The 22,734-nt window shown below is 40.6% G+C and overlaps 1 protein-coding gene across 2 annotated transcripts in view; it reads left to right on the top strand.

Moving 5' to 3' along the window:
• KCNB2 (potassium voltage-gated channel subfamily B member 2) overlaps positions 1–22,522 on the top strand; it is a 407,231-nt gene extending 384,709 nt beyond the window's left edge. For both annotated transcript variants that reach the window (XM_055348265.2, XM_004047145.4), the window contains exon 3: positions 20,108–22,522. In XM_055348265.2, coding sequence (XP_055204240.2) covers positions 20,108–22,264 — 2,157 coding nt within the window. In that variant the 3' untranslated portion in view covers positions 22,265–22,522. The remainder of the gene's footprint in view (positions 1–20,107) is intronic.
• The last annotated feature ends 212 nt before the right edge of the window (positions 22,523–22,734 follow it).

Raw genomic sequence — 22,734 nt, 5'->3', positions numbered from 1 at the left:
CCATGGAGTGGATCCAGGAGATCTTGGGAGCTCACTGATATCTTGTGCAAAAAATGATATTAATTTGTTTATATTAAGGGTTAATTTTAAATCACTTTTTCTCCCACATGCTTTTGGAAAAGGTTGGTTAAATATAAAAGATTATCGATTATAAGGGAGATTTTTGAAGCAGGATATTTCCCTGACCCCTTCGTGGGCAGGAACTGGAGTGCACAGATGCTGGAACTAGCCAACCGCTTCACTGGTGGCAGGAGCAGACTCCACTTGCTTGGTCCCACTGTGTTCCACCCCCTCACGGGACGGGGAGCACAGGTGAGAGGAGCCAGGGTGAGAGCTTTTAGGCACCAGCAGGAGCAAAACTCCATGGGGGCCCTGCAGCAGCATCTGAGGGTGGTGTCTGTAACCCCTGAAGCCCCAGAAGGAGTGCTACAGTGCTGTTTTAACTTTACTGTCTGTGGACAGCTTAAGTGTTAATAGCTCATTGTAGGTTCAGCGTGACAGCCTTTTGCATCTGCACTCCTGGCACCCAAGTTCTTATCTGGCATCCAGGAGGAATGAGGTCACATGAATGAATTGAATGAAGATGGTAAATGTGGGAGATTTTATTGTTAATGAAAGTGGCTCTCAGCAGGAAGGGGAGCTAAAAAGGGGACAGAGCAGGAAGGTATTCTTCCCATGAAGTTTGGCCGTCCCCAGCCAGACTTCTCTCTAAAGCTACATCATCAAGTTGTCCCTCTGAAGTCAAGCTGCTTCTTTCCAGTGTCCAACCTTAGTCTCCAATGTCCAGCTGCTTCTCCTCTCTCTGTCAGCTGAACCTGGCATTTTTATGGGCACAGGATGGGAGATGGGGCAGGCCATGGGTGGTTTGAGAAAAGGCAACATTCGAGCTGGAAAACAGGGATGGAATTTATCATTTTGGGCCACAGTATCAGGCTTTTGGGCTTGAGGGTCCCTCACTGCAGACCCACCCTCTTCCACCCAGAATTTCCTTGCCTTCTGTCCCTATCAGTTTCTAGACATAAACAACAGTAAATCATTAATCTGAGAAGGAAATCATTTCCTTGTGAGGCTTTTTCGATGAGTACTAAAGTTGAGAAATGATTTAAAGAGTGAATAAATCAAAGTGAAATAAACTCATGTACAGCAAAGAGAAACAAGGATCAAAAGGTTGAATTTAGCACCAAATAAACTTCCAGTGGAATGAGAAAGTAAATACTATAATCAGTTGACTAAAAGTAATCATTAATATGTGAGATATCACCCTTATTATAATGTTCAGATGTTTTAAAAAGGCAAAAAGAGACAATATGAATAATAGAGAATTTATGCTGTTATTAAATGAACATATGGTTATTTTATTGAAAATTAGAAAAAATTCCAGAGTTAAAAGCCTGAGACCTAGTCAGTAAATCAACTCCATTTAAAATACTCTTAATTGGCAATTGTATGTGACATGACATAGTATTTTGGTTTCAGTTCAAACAATTTGTATTCTGTCAATGGTGTTGAAATTGGGAAAGGAAAAAGATGGTTATATATAATTTAAGTGGTAAATTTTTAAAAGAATGGTGGTCCCTTATACCAAAATATATTTTCCAGTAATATCAGCTTTACAACTAGGTATAATAGGTGAATGTTTTTGTGGTACAATTTAAAAGCCCCCACTAATCAGAAATATCTCCATTGCCTGAAATTCTACTGATGAAGATGGAATTCTACTGATGGGTCAAGATATAATCTCACTCTCATAGTGATATCAGGTTGGTAGAACAGGAGGTGAAGGCAATGGTTGCTTGGGCAGATATTTTGACAGGGAAGAGAAAGGACCCAAAGAGGTGTGAAAGGTGTAGAGAGAAGGGGAAGCAGGCTGAAGGGTATCCAAGGTAAATAAAACTTGCCCCACAGTGTTTCCCAGGCTGATCAGGAATGCCAATATGCAAACAGGCAATTATATTCTTATTTTCAACCTACCTAGTCATGATTTTACAGAGAGAAAATTAGTTCCTTTCAGCCTATTTCTACTGTGAATTTTGGTGTTCTTTATTTATCTGCCAAATCTGTGGTACCTGACAATCTCCCAACCATATCATTAGGATGAGAACTTTAAAGCAAAAAGATCAAGCAGCATAAAAGTTGTGTCTTCTGTAGCAGTGCTAAGTCATCATCTGTCTGTGCTTTGTTCTCTTGTCTACTTAGACTTTCAGAAGCAAACACTATTTAAGCAATGAGAGAATGGGGTTGTGGGAATGACACTGGGCATATTTTTTATTATTATTATGTTAACTCCTTTATTTATGTAGAAAGCTTAGAATTTGTTTTGCTAAGCTTAATGTCTCAGAAAATAAAGAAAGCCTAAGGGCCACAGATAGTATTTGTTGGATTGCATTTGCATAAATAAAAATTTGATGAAAATAACACATATTCAATAGGCATTTAAGATAAGTACTCAGATCTGGGAAAATTCCTAAAATTCCCCTTTTTAAGGAATTCTAAACTAGTTTATAAATAATGTGGCAAAATGAATTTTGTATATTTTATTATGTTTATATAAATGATTCAAAAGCATAAAATATTACTCCAATAGTAGGAGAAAATCAATGATTCAGTCTCTCCTGGTGCAAAAAGCTTTCAGCCTCCTAGAGGCCATTTAATGTGGTGCAGCTGGCCAGCGGCAGCCAGGGCTCATTGGGTTGCAGTTTTATGTGCTATTGTAATATAATGTGTTTAGTCATGCCCTCTGCCTGTTTTAGGAGGTCAAATTTTAGATTCCTGGCATATACAAAACTAGTCTGGCATTTAGAAAACCTAGAAGTCTAAAAGACAACACTGTGCTCAGTGACCAACTCTGCAAACAACAGCTGTGGCCACAAATAAAATACCATCTATCTGGCCGGGCGCGGTGGCTCACGCCTGTAATCCCAGCACTTTGGGAGGCCGAGGCGGGCGGATCACGAGGTCAGGAGATCGAGACCATCCTGGCTAACACAGTGAAACCCCGTCTCTACTAAAAAATACAAAAAATTAGCCGGGCGTGGTGGCGGGCGCCTGTAGTCCCAGCTACGCGGGAGGCTGAGGCAGGAGAATGGCGTGAACCCGGGAGGCGGAGCTTGCAGTGAGCCGAGATCGCGCCACTGCACTCCAGCCTGGGCGACAGAGCGAGACTCCGTCTCAAAAAAAAAAAAAAAAAAAAGAAAAAAAAAAAAAAAAATACCATCTATCTGTGAGTAAACAGAATGGAAAGGGCTTTTGGGCACCCACAGGTCTTTTTCACCATATCTTCAAGCACAGCTAGCAATATTTATCAGTATTATCATCTCCAAAGGAGATATACATCTGTTTATATATGTAAATGCATGTGTTTATATGCATGCATATGTTACACCATAGCATTAAGGTGTTTCTATGAGAATTTTTCACTTCTTTACATATTTAAGCATCTTCAGCACTATACGGAGGAACAGCTCCACCTGGTTCGTGGCCGAAGTGGAGTTCCCATAGCCCTGCCCACTAAGTCTTCTCCTTCTCTCAGCAGTGGCCCCCTCAAGGCACATCTAAAGAGTCCCTAGGCTCCTGAAAACCACAGAAGGAAGTGATTCTCACTATGGAGATTAAGAAAGACTTTTGGGAGGGTGGGGGTAATGGGTAGTTTTTAAACTGGGACTGATTCAAAATAGTTGTGTACCACACAGAAGATAGGCTTCTGAACAACCACTGTTTTTTCCATCATCAGAAGAGAAGATTTGTGTGGTAGCCTTCGGACATGACCTGCCACCTCCCCTTTGCAGCTGATGAATATTTGACAGGCTACAGGAAATAAGGCATGGCCACAGGCTATGATGGAGTGACCATATGTAGGTCTACCACTGACAAACTGATTGCATTCGACCAAGTGAGGATCCCTAGCTTGAAATTACAGAAACATTTTAAACTTCTACATAAGAAGTAAGAAATTTAAACATGAAAATGTTTAGGCTATATGTGAAAATTATCTGAACATTTTTCATAATATACTCGGTGTATTTTTATCTGTAGACTAAATATCAATGGTGGTTAAATTTTGCTTTGATAATCAGATATTATTGCAGACATATGTCTTCATCTATGAAGACTATTTGTTGAATATATGCAGTAACGTTAGCCACTATTTAAAAGCACTTACTAGGTACTAGATATATTTAAGCTCTAATCTCAATGCTATCACCTCTATTACCTGAAGAGTAGATGCCTCGTAGCCAGATGAGCGATAGAATTGAGATTTGAATCCAAAATGTGACCTATAAGCTAATATTATAGTTTAAAACTATTGAATCAATTATTTTAAAATTAATTACTTAAGTTATATATAACTTAAGTCATGTAAGATCACTAGATCTCAAGTCATGTAAGCTCGATAAACATTTACTTAATCAAAAATTGGGTCTTTTTTCTTATTTTGAGACAAATCATATAATGAAAAAAACCCACATATTTGGAAACCAATATCAATCAATAGTCTATCAATAATGTTAACTTTGCTTAAATATTGAAGGATTTCATCAGAAGTTTAAAATAATGTCCTGGCCAGGCACAGTGGCTCGTGCCTATAATCCCAGCACTTTGGGAGGTCAAGGCAGGCAAATCACTTGACCAGCCTGGGCAACATGGCAAAAACCCCCTCTCTACTACATATATATATATATTAGCTGGCCATGGTGGTGTGCACCTGTAGTCCCAGCTACTCAGGATGCTGAGGCTGAGGTGGGAGGATGGCTTGAGCCCAGAAGGTGGAGGTCGCAGTGACCCTTGATTATGCCACCACACTCCAGCCTGGGTAACAGAGCCAGACACTGTCTCAAAATATAAAATAATAACAAAAATACTGTCCTAATATAGCACTAAAGACCAGGTGTAATTTAATATATGGCATTTTCTTATGATGAAGATTTAAGTACTAAGTAGCTTTGCTAGTGATTAATGAAAATGTATCAACCCAACTTATATCCTAGGAAATATTATGAAGTAAACTACTTTATTCAAAACCCAAATAACAACAGAATACAAAAAGCAGTAAATAAAAGATCAAAAATACAAATGTTAGAGCTAAGAAAGGACCAATAGGACCATAATACAGAAACTATAGATAAGGTATACACAGGGGTATAACAGGTAGATAAGTTGGAGAAGGCCTAAGCTAAAGTTATGTCAAAAGAGCGAGAGTTCTGTCCCTTTTTGCAGAGCGCGGAAGGTAGGCTACCTTCTCTCTTATTGAGTGAAATTATCCAAAGTTCAGCTTGAGAAACATTGGGATCATGTTACCTTCATATGAATCATCAAAGTGTAATAATTATTATAATTTAATATAATAATTACTATTATTATCATCATTTGGGGTAGGAATATGGCTTAGTATACACATGCAAACATCAACAAACATTTTACAAAACACTGTTTACCCTTTCTTATATTTTCTATTCTACTCTCATCTGTTCTATTCTACTTTTTTTTAAAAATGCTGATTAAGACTATTAAATTGATTTATAACCCACCAATGGATTGCTACCCACAATGTGAAAAAATGCTGTTCTGATGAGCCACACATAGGTAACTGCCACCACGTTTCAGCAGGACCTGCTTTTACTAGGAGCTGAATAGCAGAGAGATGAGGTATGGTACATAGTTAAACTTACTGGTGTTTCGGATGTAAACGGGTTTATCTAGGCAACAGGATGAGAAGTCCTTAGCACCTTTAACTTACAGACTACCACTAGAGGAAGTGTTTTAAAAATTGGTTTTTAAATTTCCTAACATCAAAGAAATTTCTTGTTGCTAACCTAACTGTTTTAATATGTTATTTTGTAGTATTTCCTTATTTATATTTCTCCCGCATTCCACTGGTGTGGAATGATTTTTACAGCTTCTGGGACCACATGTTCTAACTTGTCCTGGGCTGCGGTTTAGAATGCAGGTGTTAATTACCTATTTAACAAATCGTTAACTATTTACTTCCAGCAGTAAATACAACTTAGTTTCTCCAAATTAAACTGTTTTCCTGCTGACTAAGGTTCCAAACCCCTATGACTTTCCTCTCCTTTTCAAATGACATTAGATTTACTTTTGAAAGGAATGTATGAAATGGCTCTGTGAGTGTTCTTAGCTCTATCTCTCATTAAAGTCTGGACCTTCTCACTGAATAATATAACCTGGCCATATTCATTTCCTCGGGCTAAGAAAGGTACTCTCTCACAGTTCTGGAAGCTAGAAGTCTAAAACCAAGGTGTGGACAGGGCTGTGCTTCTGAATGTGCTAGAAAAGAATCCTTCCTTGCCTTTTTCTAGATTTTGCTGGTTGCTGACAATCCTGGCTTGTAGCAATACCACTCCAATCTCTGCCTCTGTTGTTACAGGGCTATCTGCCCTCTGTGGGCCTCTCTGTGTCTCTCATGGCCTTCTTATAAGGACACTGGTCATTGGATTTAGGGCCCATCCTAATTGAAAATGACCTCGTCATAACTAATGACATCTGCGAAGACCCCATTTCCAAATAAGATCACACTCTGAGCTTTTGGATGTACAAGAATTCTGGAGAGATGCCATTTGCCTTAGTCCATTCCTGCTGCTATAACAAAATACCTTAGACTGTGTAATTTATAAACAATGGAAATTAATTTCTCAGTTCTGAAGCCTGGAAATTCTATGATGAATACTCCAGAAGATTCAGGTTCTGGTAAGGGCTCACTTTTTGCTTCAAAGATGGAGCATCACTGATGTGTCCTCACATGGTGGAAAACGCAGGAATGCTCTCTTCAGCCTGTCTTATGAGGGCACAAATTCCATTCATGAGTGTAGACCCTCTCTGTCTCAATCACTTCCCAAAAGGCCCCACCTCTTAGTATTATTTCATTGTGGATTAAGTGTCAACACACGAACTTTGGAGGGACATAAGCATTCAGACCATTACACTATTCAACCCAGTATCCTGATTTCCCAAAGGGATCTGTAAACCAAAAAGGATCTGAAACAGGTCTCAATCAATTTAGAAGCTTATTTTGTCAAGGTTAAGGACATGCCCATGGCACAGCCTCAGGAGGTCCTGATAATGGGTGCCCAAGGTGGTTGGGCTACAGCTTGGTTTTATATGTTTTAGGGAGACATAAGACTTGAATCAAACAATATATGTAAGATGTACATTGGTTTTGTCTGGAAAGGCAGGACAACTCAGGTAGTGGGGGTTGGGGGGTTGGGGGAGCTTCCAGGTCATAGGTGGATTCAAAGATTTCCTGATTGCCAATTGGCTGAAAGAGTTTGTCTAAAAACCTGGAATCAATAAAAGGGACTGTCTGGGTTAAGATAAAGGGTTGTGGAGAGGAAGGTTTTTATTATGCAGAGGAAGCCTTCAGGTAGAAGGCTTCAGAAAGAATAGATTGTGTTTCTTATAAGACTTAAAAAGTTACCTGACTCTTGGTTAATTCTCTCCTGGATAAGGGGGTTTGGGGGGAGACCTAGAAATGGAAAGGAATTCTCTACACAATGCAGATTTTACCCACAAAAGACGGTATTGTAGGGCCATTTCAAAATATGCCAAAGATATATGTTTTGGGATAAAATACTTAGATTTATTTTAGGGCCTGCTATCTGTCATGTTGGTGTCTTACTGCTACAGAGTCTGCTTTGTCAGTCTTAAGGTCTCTGCTTTAATGTTATATGCTGGTCAGCTGTCCCTGAATTCCAAAGGGTGGAGCGCATAATAAGGCATGTCCAACCCCCACTTCCCATCATGACCTAAAATAGCTTTTCAGGTTAATTTAGAATGCCCTTAGTCAAGGAGTAGGGGTGGTCCATTCAATTGGTTGGGGGGCTTAGAATTTTATTTTTGGCTTACAGACTATATATTTATCTGTACCAAACTTATTGAAATTAGTCAGCAACATGCACAGAAATGGGTAACTGGCAATTACTTAAGAAAGGAGGCACTAATGTCAAATAGGACGTAATGAGGATAAAGTTCTTCTACCCCTAACATTATATAGTAGTTAATAATTCTGCTCAAACTCTTTAGTTCGTTTATTTTAAAAATGTAGTTAATTATCATTAAAAATTGGCATTTATACTGAAATGTCTAAGTTCCAAAACATCTTCACATGCATTATATCATTTCAGCACTACACCCTACTTCTGTAAACGTAATTGTCATGACTAGCACCAGTCTATGGATGAAGAAACAGGCTCCGTGTCTTGATTCAGGTCATGCAGTTAATTCAGTAATACAGAACCAGGATGAGGGTCAAGTCATCCGACTCAAAATCCAGCATTCTTTCAACTACCAAGTTGAATTGTGTTATGTGAAAATGTTTAAAGCAATGGCTGTCAAGCACAGGCTGGGAGAGGAGGTCAGGGTGGAATTACAGACCACTTCAGCATCATCTCCAAGGTTTTTTTTCTAGCTAATTACACCCACCCATCCCAGAACCTCTAAACAGTGTTGAAAAGCCCCATAGCCCATGAGAATCCACTCCTGTCCCCAGAACTGAGATCCGCTGGTTAAAACTGTATGGGAGAACCTCCAATTCTGATTTTTTTTAAGTGGTATGCATTTATGTCTGAGGTCAGTGCCTCTCAAATTTAAATGCACATATGAATCATTTGAGAATCTTGCTAAAATGCAGATTCTGATTCAGTGGGCCTGGGGTGGGGCCTGAGATTCTGCATTTCTGATCTGTTCCCAGGTGATGCTAAAGATTGAAGAACCACATTTTGAATGGCAAGGCCTTATGCAGCCCTCACAACAGAACCCAGGAGCAGATAATAGAATGTGTCTATGTGATTGCAGAAAATGTCCGCATCAGACAGCTATAAAAAACAGGGCCTCTCTGCCCAATAAACACCTCCTCAGTCTCTAATAAATACAGAAGTGCTTGGGCCCATTCAAATTATGAGTCCTTGGTGGTTGCTGCCCAAACAGTCTAAATAAGACTCAATGAAAGGCTTTTGTCTGTGATGCTTAGCTTCATGACAGGAAGAACACCTGTCATGCTTGCAACGGAAGATTCAGTGAGACACTACTGTTCATGGGGCCCTGGAACGCATAGCAGCCTCCCATAACAGCAGATATAAAGTGGATCACGCAAGCTCTCTGCAGTCACGGCTGGATTTGGCTCCTATCTGACTTTCCCTTGGCAGAGCCACTCCATTTCAGCATGGCCGTCCGTATATTCTATTTTCTGGCATTGTGTAATGTGGTCTTAATGATGCTGACCCCAAAAGTACTTTTCAAAAGAGGTTTACTGCAGAGATTCATTAAAAGGAAAAATGATTGCATTATGGCTTTTGTTTTTTCTTTCTTTCAAGCTGCTGGGACATGGTCTTTAGATATGGGGATAATGGTGGAAATAAATCCCTGCAATTCTCTGTTAATGGTGATAGATGAGATGATGAAGCCAACTAGGTGTCCAAGGAACAAAGCCAGCTTTTAATGGCACTTTAATTCTGGAAATTTAGAAAACTTCCTTGCAGAAATTGGAAGTTGGAGTGGCAGAGAAATAATTCAACAAATGAATATGCTTTCAGGGGACAGCTAGTATAAATAGGTCCTTAAACTGGTCTTCTCCCTGTGTGATTTCAGAATGTACACTTAAGATAAAATTTTATAAAAAAAGAAAGGTCTGTTAAATAATATAGTATTTATCTCATCATTTTCTCATGTACCAATGAACTGTTGTTTAAAAGAGGAATGTTTAAACATATGGAGAAAAAGCTCAACATCACTGATCATTAAAGAAATGCAAATCAAAACCACAATGAGATACCAAGCTGGCAAAATTGTGGAGAAAAGGGAATGCTTTCACACTGTTGGTGGGCATGTAAATTAGTTCAACCATTGTGGAAGGCAGTGTGGCGATTCCTCAAAGATCTAGAGGCAGAAATACTATTTGATCCAGTAATCCCATTACTGGGTTTATACGCAAAGTAATATAAATCATTCTATTGTAAAAATACATGCACAAGTATATTCATGGCAGCACTATTCACAGTAGCAAAGACATGGAATCAACCCAAATGCCCATCAATGGTGATAGACTGGATAAAGAAAATGTGGTACATATACACCATGGAATACTATGCAGCCATAAAAAGGAATGAGATCATGTCCTTTGCAGGGACATGCATGGAGCTGGAAGCCATTATCCTCAGCAAAGTAACTTAGGAACAAAAAAACAAACACCACATGTTCTTACTTATGAGTAGGAGCTGAAAGATGAGAACACATGGACACATTGTGGGGAACAACACACACTGGGGCCTGTCAGGGCTGGGGGTTGGGGGAGGGAGAGCATCAGGAAGAATAGCTAAGGGATGCTGGGCTCAATACCTAGGTGATGGGTTGATCTGTGCAGCAAACCACATTTATCTGTGTAACAAATCTGCACATCCTGCACATGTACCCAACAACTTAAAATAAATGTTGAAGGAAAAAGAGAAAGAAATGTTTAAGAGAAATTTCATAACCTAAAGTTCTTATTAGAATACTCTTTAACATGAGGAAATATTTTTTCCAGAACACATAAACTTTATTTATCTTGCTCTCAACTTATAAAATCTAGTTAAAATGTGTTCACATTTATTATTTTCATTTTATCATTTCTTTTTTTTAATATCCAACTTTTATTTTAAGTTCAGGGATACATGTGTAGGATATGCATGTTTGTTACATAGGTAAACGTGTTCCATGGTGGTTTGCTGCACAGATCATCCCATGACTTAGATATTAAGCCCAGCACCCATTAGCTTTTCTTAACATAAAGAAATATTATTTGGAAAGATAAATGATGATTTAAGTCAAGGATCACTCTCTTTCTACATCTGTAAGATAATAGTGGAGATTTGTTGGAGCTACTCAATCTTCCCGGTAAATTTTATCATAAACGTGGGAAGTCCTAGATCCTTCTGTCTCCATAGCAAGCAGGGTCGAGATTCTACTTCATATATATTTGAATAATGTATCCCCTTCTTTCCCTTTGCTGCTGCCATGGCATTAAAAACGTATTGTCTTATCTTCAGCTGCACCCTGCGCCCCCCATCAGTCCTATGCATTACAGTCAGTAATCTGTGAAATGCAAATCTGAGCATAGCTTTGCCTTGCCTGAATTCCTCGAATGGCTTTTACTCCTTACAGCAGCGTCCTCAAGCTTTGGCAAGCATCAGAATCACCTGGAGAACTTGTTAAAACACAGATTGCTGGGACTTTCCTTGGAGTTTCTGATCCAGGAGGCATGGAGTGGGGCCGGAGAATTAGCCTTTCCAGCAAGTTACCACATAAAGCCAGTGCTGCTGGAGTGATGCGGTTGTTCTGGGGACCACACCTTGAGGAAAACTGGTCTATAGAAGGAAGCGTGTCAAACTCTTCATCACTACACCGAGTACCCTTCAGAATTTATCTATCATCCAACTCTCCAGAAGTGTCTCACCCCCACTCTTTTCTTTCTTTTTTTTTTTCTTTTGAGATGGAATCTTTCTGTGTTGCTCAGGCTGGAGTGCAGTGGTGCGATCTTGGCTCACTACAACCTCCACCTCCCAGGTTCAAGCAATTCTCCTGCTTCAGCCTCCCAAGTAGTTGGGATTACAGGCACATGCCACAATGCCTGGCTAATTTTTGTATGTTTAGTAGAGACAGGGTTTCACTGTGTTGGTCAGGCTGGTCTTGAACTCCTGACCACAGATGACCCACCAGACTTGGTCTCCCAAAGTGCTGGGATTACAGGCATGAGCCACTGCACCGACCCCCCACTCTTTTCTGTGCCTCTACCTGCATTCAACCACACCACACTACTCAATTCTCTGAAATCAAGGCTCTCTCAATTGGTTGTGCAAGTTGTGCACTGCACAAAAGATAGAGGCATCATTCACGTTATAATCTCTTGATGGGTTCTTTCTGGAATTGACCAGTTTACAGCCTATACCCTTATATGCAGCAGTCCTGAAATAATCACAAACCCCTATGTGTCATGCCTCTTTATGGATGCCCCCAGCCACACAAAAGTACTTGGAATTTTCTGAGCAAACCATCATCTTTTGGGCTTCAAAGCCTTTGCCCACCATTTTCCTCAGTCTGTAATGCCCTTTATCCCTTTTCTGTGTAGAAACCTCCATGAATCCTTTAAGGCCTCCCTCTCAAAAAAGATTTATGATTAGCATTATCCTGAGACCAAACAAAACACTTTTCCAACAGGAAAAAGAAGAGTGTTATAGAATCTGAATAGAGCCATAAATACTCTGGTGTAAAAATTCAAAACATTCCAAGTATTCAAAATCTGTTTTTTCTCCCTCAGGTTTTCATGAATTATCTTTTCAAAGAGCTAAAAACTGATAAGGAGCAAAGTAAGGACTTCTTTCCACTTTCTTTCTTTTTTTTTTTTTTTTTTTGAGACAGAGTCTTCCTCTGTCACCCAGGCTGGAGTACGGTGACGCAATCTCGGCTCACTGCAATCTCCATCTCCTGGGTTCAAGTGATTCTTATGCTCCAGTCACCCAAGTAGCTGGGACTACAGGCACACGTAACCACACCTGACTAATTTATTTTTATTTTTTGGTAGAGACAAGGTTTCACCATGTTGGCCAGGCTGGTCTCGAACTCCTCACCTCAAGTGATCCGTGCGCCTTGGCCTCCCAAAGTGCTGGGGTTACAGGCATGAGCCACCTCCACTTTCTTATTTTGTTCTAGATCTCCACATATCTAAGATGTTGTATGTATGTGTATGTGGTAGTTTAACAAATTATGTTTGCAAATATACATTTATTAAATGGAATATATAGCATTCTTAAGTTTACATTTTTATGACCCTTTATTACTTTCCTGTGGGGCTTTACTTTCAATTACATGGAACACACACACAGACACACACACACACACACACAGTTTTATAAAAAACATATTTTAAGACATGAGACAGGTCAAGTTCACCTGGAGAAACCTCAGTTTAACTCTTTAATAAACATTGGCAAACTAGATAGTTCAGTCCTAAGGAAAAAAAGATTCAATTGTCTAGGTTTGTCATGCAAACCATTGCTTAAGTGAATGTGTTTGAAAGTGTTAAAAATGAGCATTAAATAGTTCTGGAATTGTATTTAACTGGGAGATAAACAGTTTTTCTTTATTGTTTCCCAATGCTGGCTAAAGGCATTTTCCAAACACATCTCCAGCATTTCTTACACTTATCACATTCTGCACTTGGCAGGATGCTTTCATGTGCATGATCCAGTTTGAGCCTTAATAACCCTCTGAGGCAACCGAGGCAAGCATGAGGCACCTCATTTTGCAGATGAGAGAACTGAAGCTCACAGAGGGACCTGGCTTGTGCATGCAGCAAGCGGAGGTAGAACCATGTGTTTGAATTGCTGGTCCTGTGCTTCTTTCCACCACAAAACGTCCATTATCTTCAAAGGACTAAAATCAACAAGCTGGTTCAATTGAGGCAAGTCTCCGGCTGCTTTACTTCCTCCCACAAACAGAAATCAATACAACCAATGTTGGTCCCTACTAATGCGAGTGCTGGGAGCCCTCTTCTGAACTCCCTGTGATCCTGCAAATATCTGTCTCTAAGTGAAGAAATAACGTAATCATCCAGGTGATTCAAGGGAGAAAAAGGGTTGTATCCAGAAAGAATGTCTATTCCCAGTAACTAAATGCTTAGAATATACACAGCACAATATTTTTCAGTCTTCTCTTTTGAATGTTTTACTCATTATGTAACAAAAATTTACTTTGGACATTCAACTAAAATAACAGCATCAACTGTGACTTGTCCTGGGTTTGGTTGACAGACATGACTGGAATTAGTAAAATGTTTTAGTTTAGACAGAGAATCACCAAATGTTAGAGGTTAAGTGACCTTGCAGATGACCTAATCCAAATTTCCAAAGGGTTTAACCAACATCACGCAGTTAGTTGTTTGGAATCTCCACTTCCCTGGCTGTATACACATATAATTGTTTTTTTTTTATTTTTTTTTATTATTATACTTTAAGTTCTAGGGTACAGGTGCACAAGGTGCAGCTTTGTTACATATGTATACATATGCCATGTTGGTGTGCTGCACCCATTAACTCGTCATTTACATTAGGTATATCTCCTAATGGTATCCCTCCCCCCTCCCCCCACCCCACAACAGGCCCCAGTGTGTGATATCCCCCTTCCTGTGTCCCTGTGTTCTCATAGTTCAATTCCCACCTATGAGTGAGAACGTGCGATGTTTGGTTTTTTGTCCTTGCAATAGTTTGCTGAGAATGATCGTTTTCAGCTTCCTCCATGTCCCTACAAAGGACATGAACTCATCATTTTTTATGGCTGCATAGTATTCCATGGTGTATATGTGCCACATTTTCTTAATCTAGTCTATCATTGTTGGACATTTGGGTTGGTTCCAAGTCTTTGCTATTGTGAATAGTGCCACAATAAACATACGTGTGCATATGTCTTTATAGCAGCATGATTTATAGTCCTTTGGGTATATACCCAGTAATGGGATGGCTGGGTCAAATGGTATTTCTAGTTCTAGATACCTGAGGAATCACCACACTGACTTCCACAATGGTTGAACCAGTTTACAGTCCCATCAACAGTGTAAAAGTGTTCCTATTTCTCCACATCCTCTCCAGCACCTGTTGTTTCCTGACTTTTTAATGATCGCCATTCTAACTGGTGTGAGATGGTATCTCATTGTGGTTTTGATTTGCATTTCTCTGATGGCCAGTGATGATGAGCATTTTTTCATGTGTCTGTTGGCTGCATAAAGTCTTGTTTTGAGAAGTGTCTGTTCATATCCTTCACCCACTTGTTGATGGGGTTGTTTTTTTCTTGTAAATTTGTTTGAGTTCATTGTAGATTCTGGATATTAGCCCTTTGTCAGATGAGTAGATTGGAAAAATTTTCTCTCATTTTGTAGGTTGCCTGTTCACTCTGACGGTAGTTTCTTTTGCTGTGCAGAAGCTCTTTAGTTTAATTAGATCCCATTTGTCAATTTTGGTTTTTGTTGCCATTGCTTTTGGTGTTTTAGACATGAAGTCCTTGCCCATGCCTATGTCCTGAATGGTATTGCCTAGGTTTTCTTCTAGGGTTTTTATGGTTTTAGGTCTAACATTTAAGTCTTTAATCCATCTTGAATTAACTTTTGTGTAAGGTGTAAGGAAGGGATCCAGTTTCAGCTTTCTACTAATGGCTAGCCAGTTTTCCCGGCACCATTTGTTAAATAGGGAATCCTTTCCCCATTTCTTGTTTTTGTCAGGTTTGTCAAAGATCAGATAGTTGTAGATGTGTGGTATTATTTCTGAGGGCTCTGTTCTGTTCCATTGATCTATATCTCTGTTTTGGTACCAGTACCATGCTGTTTTGGTTACTGTAGTCTTGTAGTATAGTTTGAAGTCAGGTAGCATGATGCCTCAAGCTTTGTTCTTTTGGCTTAGGATTGACTTGGCAATGGGGGCTCTTTTTTGGTTCCATATGAACTTTAAGGTAGTTTTTTCCAATTCTGTGAAGAAAGTCATTGGTAGCTTGATGGGGATGGCATTGAGTCTATAAATTACCTTGGGCAGTATGGCCATTTTCACAATATTGATTCTTCCTATCCATGAGCATGGAATGTTCTTCCATTTGTTTGTGTCCTCTTTTATTTCATTGAGCAGTGGTTTGTAGTTCTCCTTGAAGAGGTCCTTCACATCCCTTGTAAGTTGGATTCCTAGGTATTTTATTTTCTTTGAAGCAGTTGTGAATGGGAGTTCACTCATGATTTGGCTCTCTGTCTGTTATTGGTGTATAAGAATGCTTGTGATTTTTGCACATAATTCTGTTTGCTAGAGCTGAAATAGTTCACTCCTGCCAGCTCTAGAGGTCAGTTGTTGGAGGTGAAAGGGATTAAAAACCTGAGGCAGGTGGGGCATGGTGACTTATGCCTGTAATCCCACCACTTTGAGAGGCCAAGGTGGGTGAATCAACTTGAGGCCAGGCATTTGAGACCAGCCTGGCCAACGTGGTGAAATGCTGTCGCTACTAAAAATACAAAAATTAGCTGGGCATGGTGGTGCACACCTGTATTCCCAGCTACTTGGGAGGCTGAGGCACAAGAATCGCTTATGTCTGGGAGGTGGAGGTTGCAGTGAGCCAAGATCGTGCCACTGCACTCCAGCCTGGGCAACAGAGCCAGACACTGTCTCAAAAACAAACAAACAAACAAACAAACACCTGAGACAATGAGATTCTAACCTGTGAATGGTTGTGGTAAGTGAAGCAATACCTAAGTGTTCCCGGACCAAACCAAGGGTGAGGCTGCTTATTCTCCTGGCCCAATAATGAAATGCAGAGGAACTGGGAAGGGAGAGAGTTTATTTCTGTAACCAGGTACAGGGAGAAGGCCTGGAAATTATCCCCAGACCAACTCAAAATTACAAAGTTTTCCAGAGCTTATATACCTTCCAAGCTATATGTCTACGTGTAAGTGTGCATTCATCTAAAGACATAAGTGATTAACTTCTTTTAATTTATAACAAAGGCCTGAGTCCTGAAGACCTTCCTCTGGAGCCGCAGTAAATTTACCTAATCTAAATGGTTCCAGGTGCTGGGGTGGTTACCCTTGTCTCCTGCTAAATCACTGAAGTTTGGGGAGTTCCTTCAGACCCCCAGAAAACTTGTTTGTGAAGACCTGGGGAGTTTCCTTAGACCCCCTATAAAACTTGTTTAATCCTAAACAGGTCCTGTTAAGAATTCCTTCATTATCTTGTCATGCTTCAAGGCCCAGGAAAGGCCTGGGCAAAACTCTTGGTGGGCTTTTGTTGCAGTCCAACCTTTATATAAGGGCATTGGCTCTTTCAGCTTTTAGTATATAACTTAACCACTCAGTCAGTGCTGAAACAATTGTTGTGGAGGCCTGCATTAGTGAGACCTGGCTTGCCACATAAGTGCCATAAGAGCTTGCTATAAAGTAAATATTCATGTTTTGAAGTGCATCCTCAAGCTTAAAGCAAAATTTCACATTTATTATATTTATTGTGTTAAAAAAAACTCTATAATAAGACAATAAACTTGCATTTGGCTCATTGCACCACACATCACCTTGGTATTTATTGAATCATTTATCTAAAGTGCTGTCTTTCTGGGAGAACTCCAAGCTTCACAAGATGTTTAAAATAAGTCCTTCCTCTAAATTGAGAGCAAATGGGTTTTGACAAATTGAATTTCAACATGAGAAAGATAATAATGCACTTCAGTACCTATGGTTTTCTTTAATGTGAATATGGAATGGCTAAGGGCTTGAATGATTAGTTTTTCCTTTAGTAACTATTTGTCTTCAAGAATGTGTCCTAAATCCTGTTCTGCATACGCTAAATTTCCAAGTGTTAAAGTGGTCATATTTGTTAAGCTGTGGTGAACTAGACAATAGACTACAGCAAGACTCTATTGTGTTTCATCATCATTTCCCAAAATTAGCTGCAGAAGTAAAGTGACCTACAGTCTAGCTCTAATTGTGGAATCAAGGACTGAAGGCCCCCTTGGACCTTTCACTTTATCCTTTGCCAAAAGGTGGAAGACAATAGAATGGATTCATTTGCATTTCTACTTCTCTCCTCTCTTTGAAGTGATAAATACATGTCAGTAAAATGCATTCAATATTAACAAATGAACAGATTAGATATAGAAAATCTAGAGTATGGATTGTCAGTACAAGAAGAATGGCAGTAATCCCAATACTTAAAATGCCCAAAGATGTATTAGCAACAGCGTGACCTCCCGAAAAAATATCTTGGTTCCTTATGATAAGAGCATAGGAATGGATGGGATCTGACCATTGATTTTTCAGGAATATTTTAGTGGCAGAATATTGTACATGTTACCCTGCCATTGGCTTCTGAGGGTAGGGATTCAAGGTGAGCATTCCCAACTTGCCTTTAAAACCATCTGAATCTATTAGCCAGGGATGTATCTAAATCTTCTCAAGGGAGTTTCTAACTTTAGCCTTCACAGCCTCTTAGAGGAGTTAAAGAGGACCTTTATTTTTCTATTGTGATACACTGATCCATATTTTTAAAGAAAATTCTGAAATACTCTCAAGTAGAAAGTATTTAACCTAGTTCTAAGAAAAAAAGTATAAAACACTAATAATAAAACACTGCACTTTAAGTTAAAGGTCCATAAATCTTTATTTACTCTACAACACATTCTGAAATGCATTATACTATTGTTTCACTTTATAGCAATTTAAGGAGGAAAGATGGAAGCTGGAAGAAGAGGAAGAAGAAAACAATGAAAGATATAAAGGGGCCAGGCACAGTGGCTCCCAGCACTTTGGGAGGCCGAGGCAGGTGGATCACAAGACCAGCCTGGGCAGCAGGGCGACACCCCGTATCTACTAAAAATACAAAAAAAAAATTAGCTGAGCATGGTGGTGCATACCTGTAGTCCCAGCTACTCAGGTGGCTGAGGTCAAGGCCAGAGGATCACTTGAGCCTGGGAGGCAGAGGTTGCAGTGAGCTAGTGAGCTGAGATTGCACCACTGCACTCCAGCCTGGATGACAGAGCAAAACCTTTCCCCCGTCACCCCCCGCAAAAAAAAAAAAAAAAAAAAAAAAGTAAAGGAGACATAAGAGGAGAAAGGAGGAAGTGAAAGGAGAATAACCTAGAAGTGGAGAAATTTAGAGAGATCAAAAAGAAGAAAATGCAGGGAGGAAGAAGTAAGAAGTCCTGATGTAAACTAATTTTTTAACAATCTAATGTGTACTGAGCTGTGTGGTGTCAAAATGTCTAATCACTGCCCTTTGGAATGTTTACTAGATGCTCAATCTCTAAATGAAACAGTCACTTCAGAATATTTTTCTCAGTGCTACATATGATAACTGAAACCAATGACACCTCCCACCAAGGTCACTGACAAAGGTCAGATGAAACCAAGCCAGACCTAACCTAGGTAAGAGAGGTTTCCTTCTCCACCAAGAATTGAGTATACTAAATACACAATTTAAGCAAAGAAGCACTTCCTTTGCCCTACCCTCAAATCTGCATCCTTCTGCTTGCCCCATAAATCTAGAACACTGGGATTTGGTGAGAAAATCCCCACCTGGGCTATCTATGTCCTATATGGCTTTACAGATATTCCACATACCTGTCCTTGGCCTTTGTCCTTCCAGACTGCAGTTCTGGGTCATTTCATTTATTTAGTGATGTCTGTGTACCATGTAATTTTTATAACAGCTGCGAAGTAGCTATGATTGTTGCCTTTATTCAACAGATCTGTACTTTGAGACAGAAAGGTTAAATAAATTGCCCAAGGTCACCCAATAAGTGGTAAAGCCAGGGTCAGAGCTCAGACTGCCTGACTCTAAAACCCAGTCACTAGTCCTCTCCTTACTTCATTCTAAGCTCTTCCTCTTTCCTTCCATGTCTGACATCATGCCACCTGGAATGTCAGCCCTGCACTGAAATCATCACGGTTGTTCTTCAAACTCTTCTTTATGAAACCTTCCTGCACTCTTTGAAGTTAGCATATAATCTTCCTTTTCCACATGATGCTGGCCAGAAGTCCACACATCTGAGGACAAAGGCCATACTAACTTGGTTCTGATGTCAGTGCTTGCCACATGAATAGTACCTGTTCTTAGAAGAAGCATTGTTATACTGAGTGCCATGTTCTCTCTCCAGGTGTCGGTCAGAGTTTATATTTTTAATTGTAGAATGAAATTCCTAGCGATCATCAATTCTCTCTAGCTTACATGGCATGTAAGACAATTCCCTTAACAAAACACAAACCAGGTGGTTAAGAGAGAAAAATACAGATAACTAGGAGAGGAGAGATAATTAATCCCCCCAAAAACTATTCCAGCCATATGTGGCCCTCATCCAAATGTTGGATGCCCATACATGTTCCTAAGAACAATGAGTGCGGAGGGGGTGAATGGAATTTAAATATACATTAGGCTTCTAAATGAAGTATTTGTGTTAGTCAGGGAATTTTAAGTTGTAAAATTACCTTCTTATAATCTTCTTGGAAGAACTTGGAGCATTCCATATTAGTTAAACAATCACCGACCCATCTGTCTCCTAGCTGCCTAAGCAACTAAGAGGATTTGCTGACTTGGACTTTTCTCTTTTCCAGATCCTGGCCATCGTGTCTATCCTGTTCATTGTGCTTTCCACCATTGCTTTGTCTCTCAATACGCTGCCGGAGCTGCAGGAAACGGACGAATTTGGACAACTCAATGACAACCGCCAATTAGCACACGTGGAGGCTGTGTGTATTGCATGGTTTACCATGGAGTACCTTTTGCGATTCTTATCCTCACCAAATAAATGGAAGTTCTTCAAAGGCCCACTGAATGTCATTGATTTGCTGGCCATCTTGCCGTACTATGTCACCATTTTTCTGACGGAGTCCAACAAGAGCGTGCTGCAGTTCCAAAACGTGAGGCGCGTGGTCCAGATCTTCCGAATCATGCGCATCCTCAGGATCCTGAAACTCGCCAGGCATTCAACAGGCCTGCAGTCTCTGGGTTTCACCCTTAGGCGGAGTTACAATGAATTGGGCTTGTTGATATTGTTTCTGGCCATGGGGATAATGATATTTTCCAGCCTGGTATTTTTTGCTGAGAAGGATGAAGATGCTACCAAGTTCACCAGTATCCCTGCATCATTTTGGTGGGCCACCATCACCATGACCACTGTTGGCTATGGTGACATTTACCCTAAAACATTACTAGGGAAAATTGTGGGAGGCCTGTGCTGTATTGCTGGGGTTCTGGTTATTGCCCTTCCTATCCCAATTATTGTGAACAATTTTTCTGAGTTTTACAAGGAGCAGAAACGCCAAGAGAAAGCAATTAAAAGGAGGGAGGCTCTTGAGCGGGCCAAAAGGAACGGAAGCATCGTTTCTATGAACTTAAAAGATGCCTTCGCTCGAAGTATGGAACTGATAGATGTGGCTGTTGAGAAGGCCGGAGAGTCCGCCAACACAAAGGACTCCGCCGACGATAATCACCTGTCGCCAAGCCGGTGGAAGTGGGCCAGGAAGGCTCTGTCGGAAACAAGCTCCAACAAGTCTTTCGAGAATAAGTACCAGGAGGTTAGCCAAAAAGACTCCCACGAGCAGCTGAACAACACGTCTTCCTCCAGCCCACAGCATCTGAGTGCCCAGAAACTGGAGATGCTATACAATGAAATCACCAAGACACAGCCTCATTCTCACCCAAACCCAGACTGCCAAGAAAAGCCTGAGAGGCCATCTGCATATGAAGAAGAGATTGAAATGGAAGAAGTGGTGTGTCCACAGGAGCAGCTGGCCGTGGCACAGACCGAGGTCATTGTGGACATGAAGAGCACCTCCAGCATCGACAGCTTCACCAGCTGTGCCACCGACTTCACAGAGACAGAGAGATCGCCGCTGCCGCCGCCCTCCGCCTCTCACTTGCAGATGAAGTTCCCAACCGACCTCCCAGGGACAGAAGAGCACCAAAGAGCTAGGGGCCCCCCGTTTCTAACTCTATCCAGAGAGAAAGGGCCTGCTGCCAGGGATGGCATGCTGGAGTATGCCCCAGTTGACATGACTGTGAACCTCGATGCCAGTGGCTCCCAGTGTGGGCTACATAGTCCTTTGCAGTCTGACAATGCCACCGACAGTCCTAAGAGCTCTCTAAAAGGCAGCAACCCACTAAAGTCCAGATCCCTCAAAGTGAACTTTAAGGAAAATAGAGGCAGTGCACCACAGACCCCGCCCAGCACAGCCAGGCCACTGCCAGTCACGACAGCTGACTTTTCGCTCACTACCCCGCAGCACATCAGTACCATCCTCTTAGAAGAAACCCCCTCCCAGGGAGACAGACCCTTGCTGGGAACTGAGGTTTCAGCGCCTTGTCAGGGACCTTCCAAAGGGCTGTCCCCCAGGTTTCCCAAGCAGAAACTGTTCCCTTTCTCTTCAAGAGAGAGGAGGAGCTTCACTGAAATAGATACTGGTGACGACGAAGACTTCTTAGAGCTCCCAGGGGCAAGGGAGGAGAAGCAGGTGGACTCCAGCCCAAATTGCTTTGCAGATAAGCCTAGTAATGGGAGAGACCCTTTAAGAGAAGAGGGCAGTATGGGCTCTTCCTCCCCGCAGGACACAGGTCACAACTGTAGGCAAGACATTTACCATGCTGTGAGTGAAGTCAAAAAGGACAGTAGTCAAGAAGGGTGCAAGATGGAAAATCACTTGTTTGCCCCAGAAATTCATTCCAACCCAGGAGACACAGGTTATTGTCCCACACGTGAAACCAGCATGTGACTAGTTACAAAAGCAATAAATTGAAAAAAAAAACAAAAACAAAACTTGTTTCTTAAAAATGCGGTTAATAATGCCTGTGAACTAAAAAAATGGGAAGCCCTCCCCAAAAAAAGTGCATAAAATGTTATTTTTGCATGGCATGAACAGTTTAGCTTAAGTACTGTTTAAATAAAGAGTCAAGACTGCATTTTGTAACAAACCAACAAAAATGACTGAAGAACAGTGAACAAATAAAAAGAGCTCTATTAGGAACCAGTATTCTGCAATGTCTGACATTTTTGATCCTTTCATTTCAAATTGTAGGCCGATTTTCAAGTCTTAACGTTTATTTTACAATGAAGCTTAGAATTTTCACATGAAAGGATGAAATGTCATTGCATGCATTCATAATTATGAAGAATAAGGTACTGTGAGCTTGCAAAATGCATAACTTTGTAAATAATGGGGCCTGGATGCAAAAGTGTCATGAA

The sequence above is a fragment of the Gorilla gorilla genome, chromosome 7, assembly GCF_029281585.2.
Source record: "Gorilla gorilla gorilla isolate KB3781 chromosome 7, NHGRI_mGorGor1-v2.1_pri, whole genome shotgun sequence".
In the NCBI taxonomy this organism is placed as follows: Eukaryota; Metazoa; Chordata; class Mammalia; order Primates; family Hominidae; genus Gorilla; species Gorilla gorilla.
The sequence above is the reverse complement of the archived record's forward strand: the minus strand, read 5'-3'. Positions and strand labels throughout refer to the sequence as shown.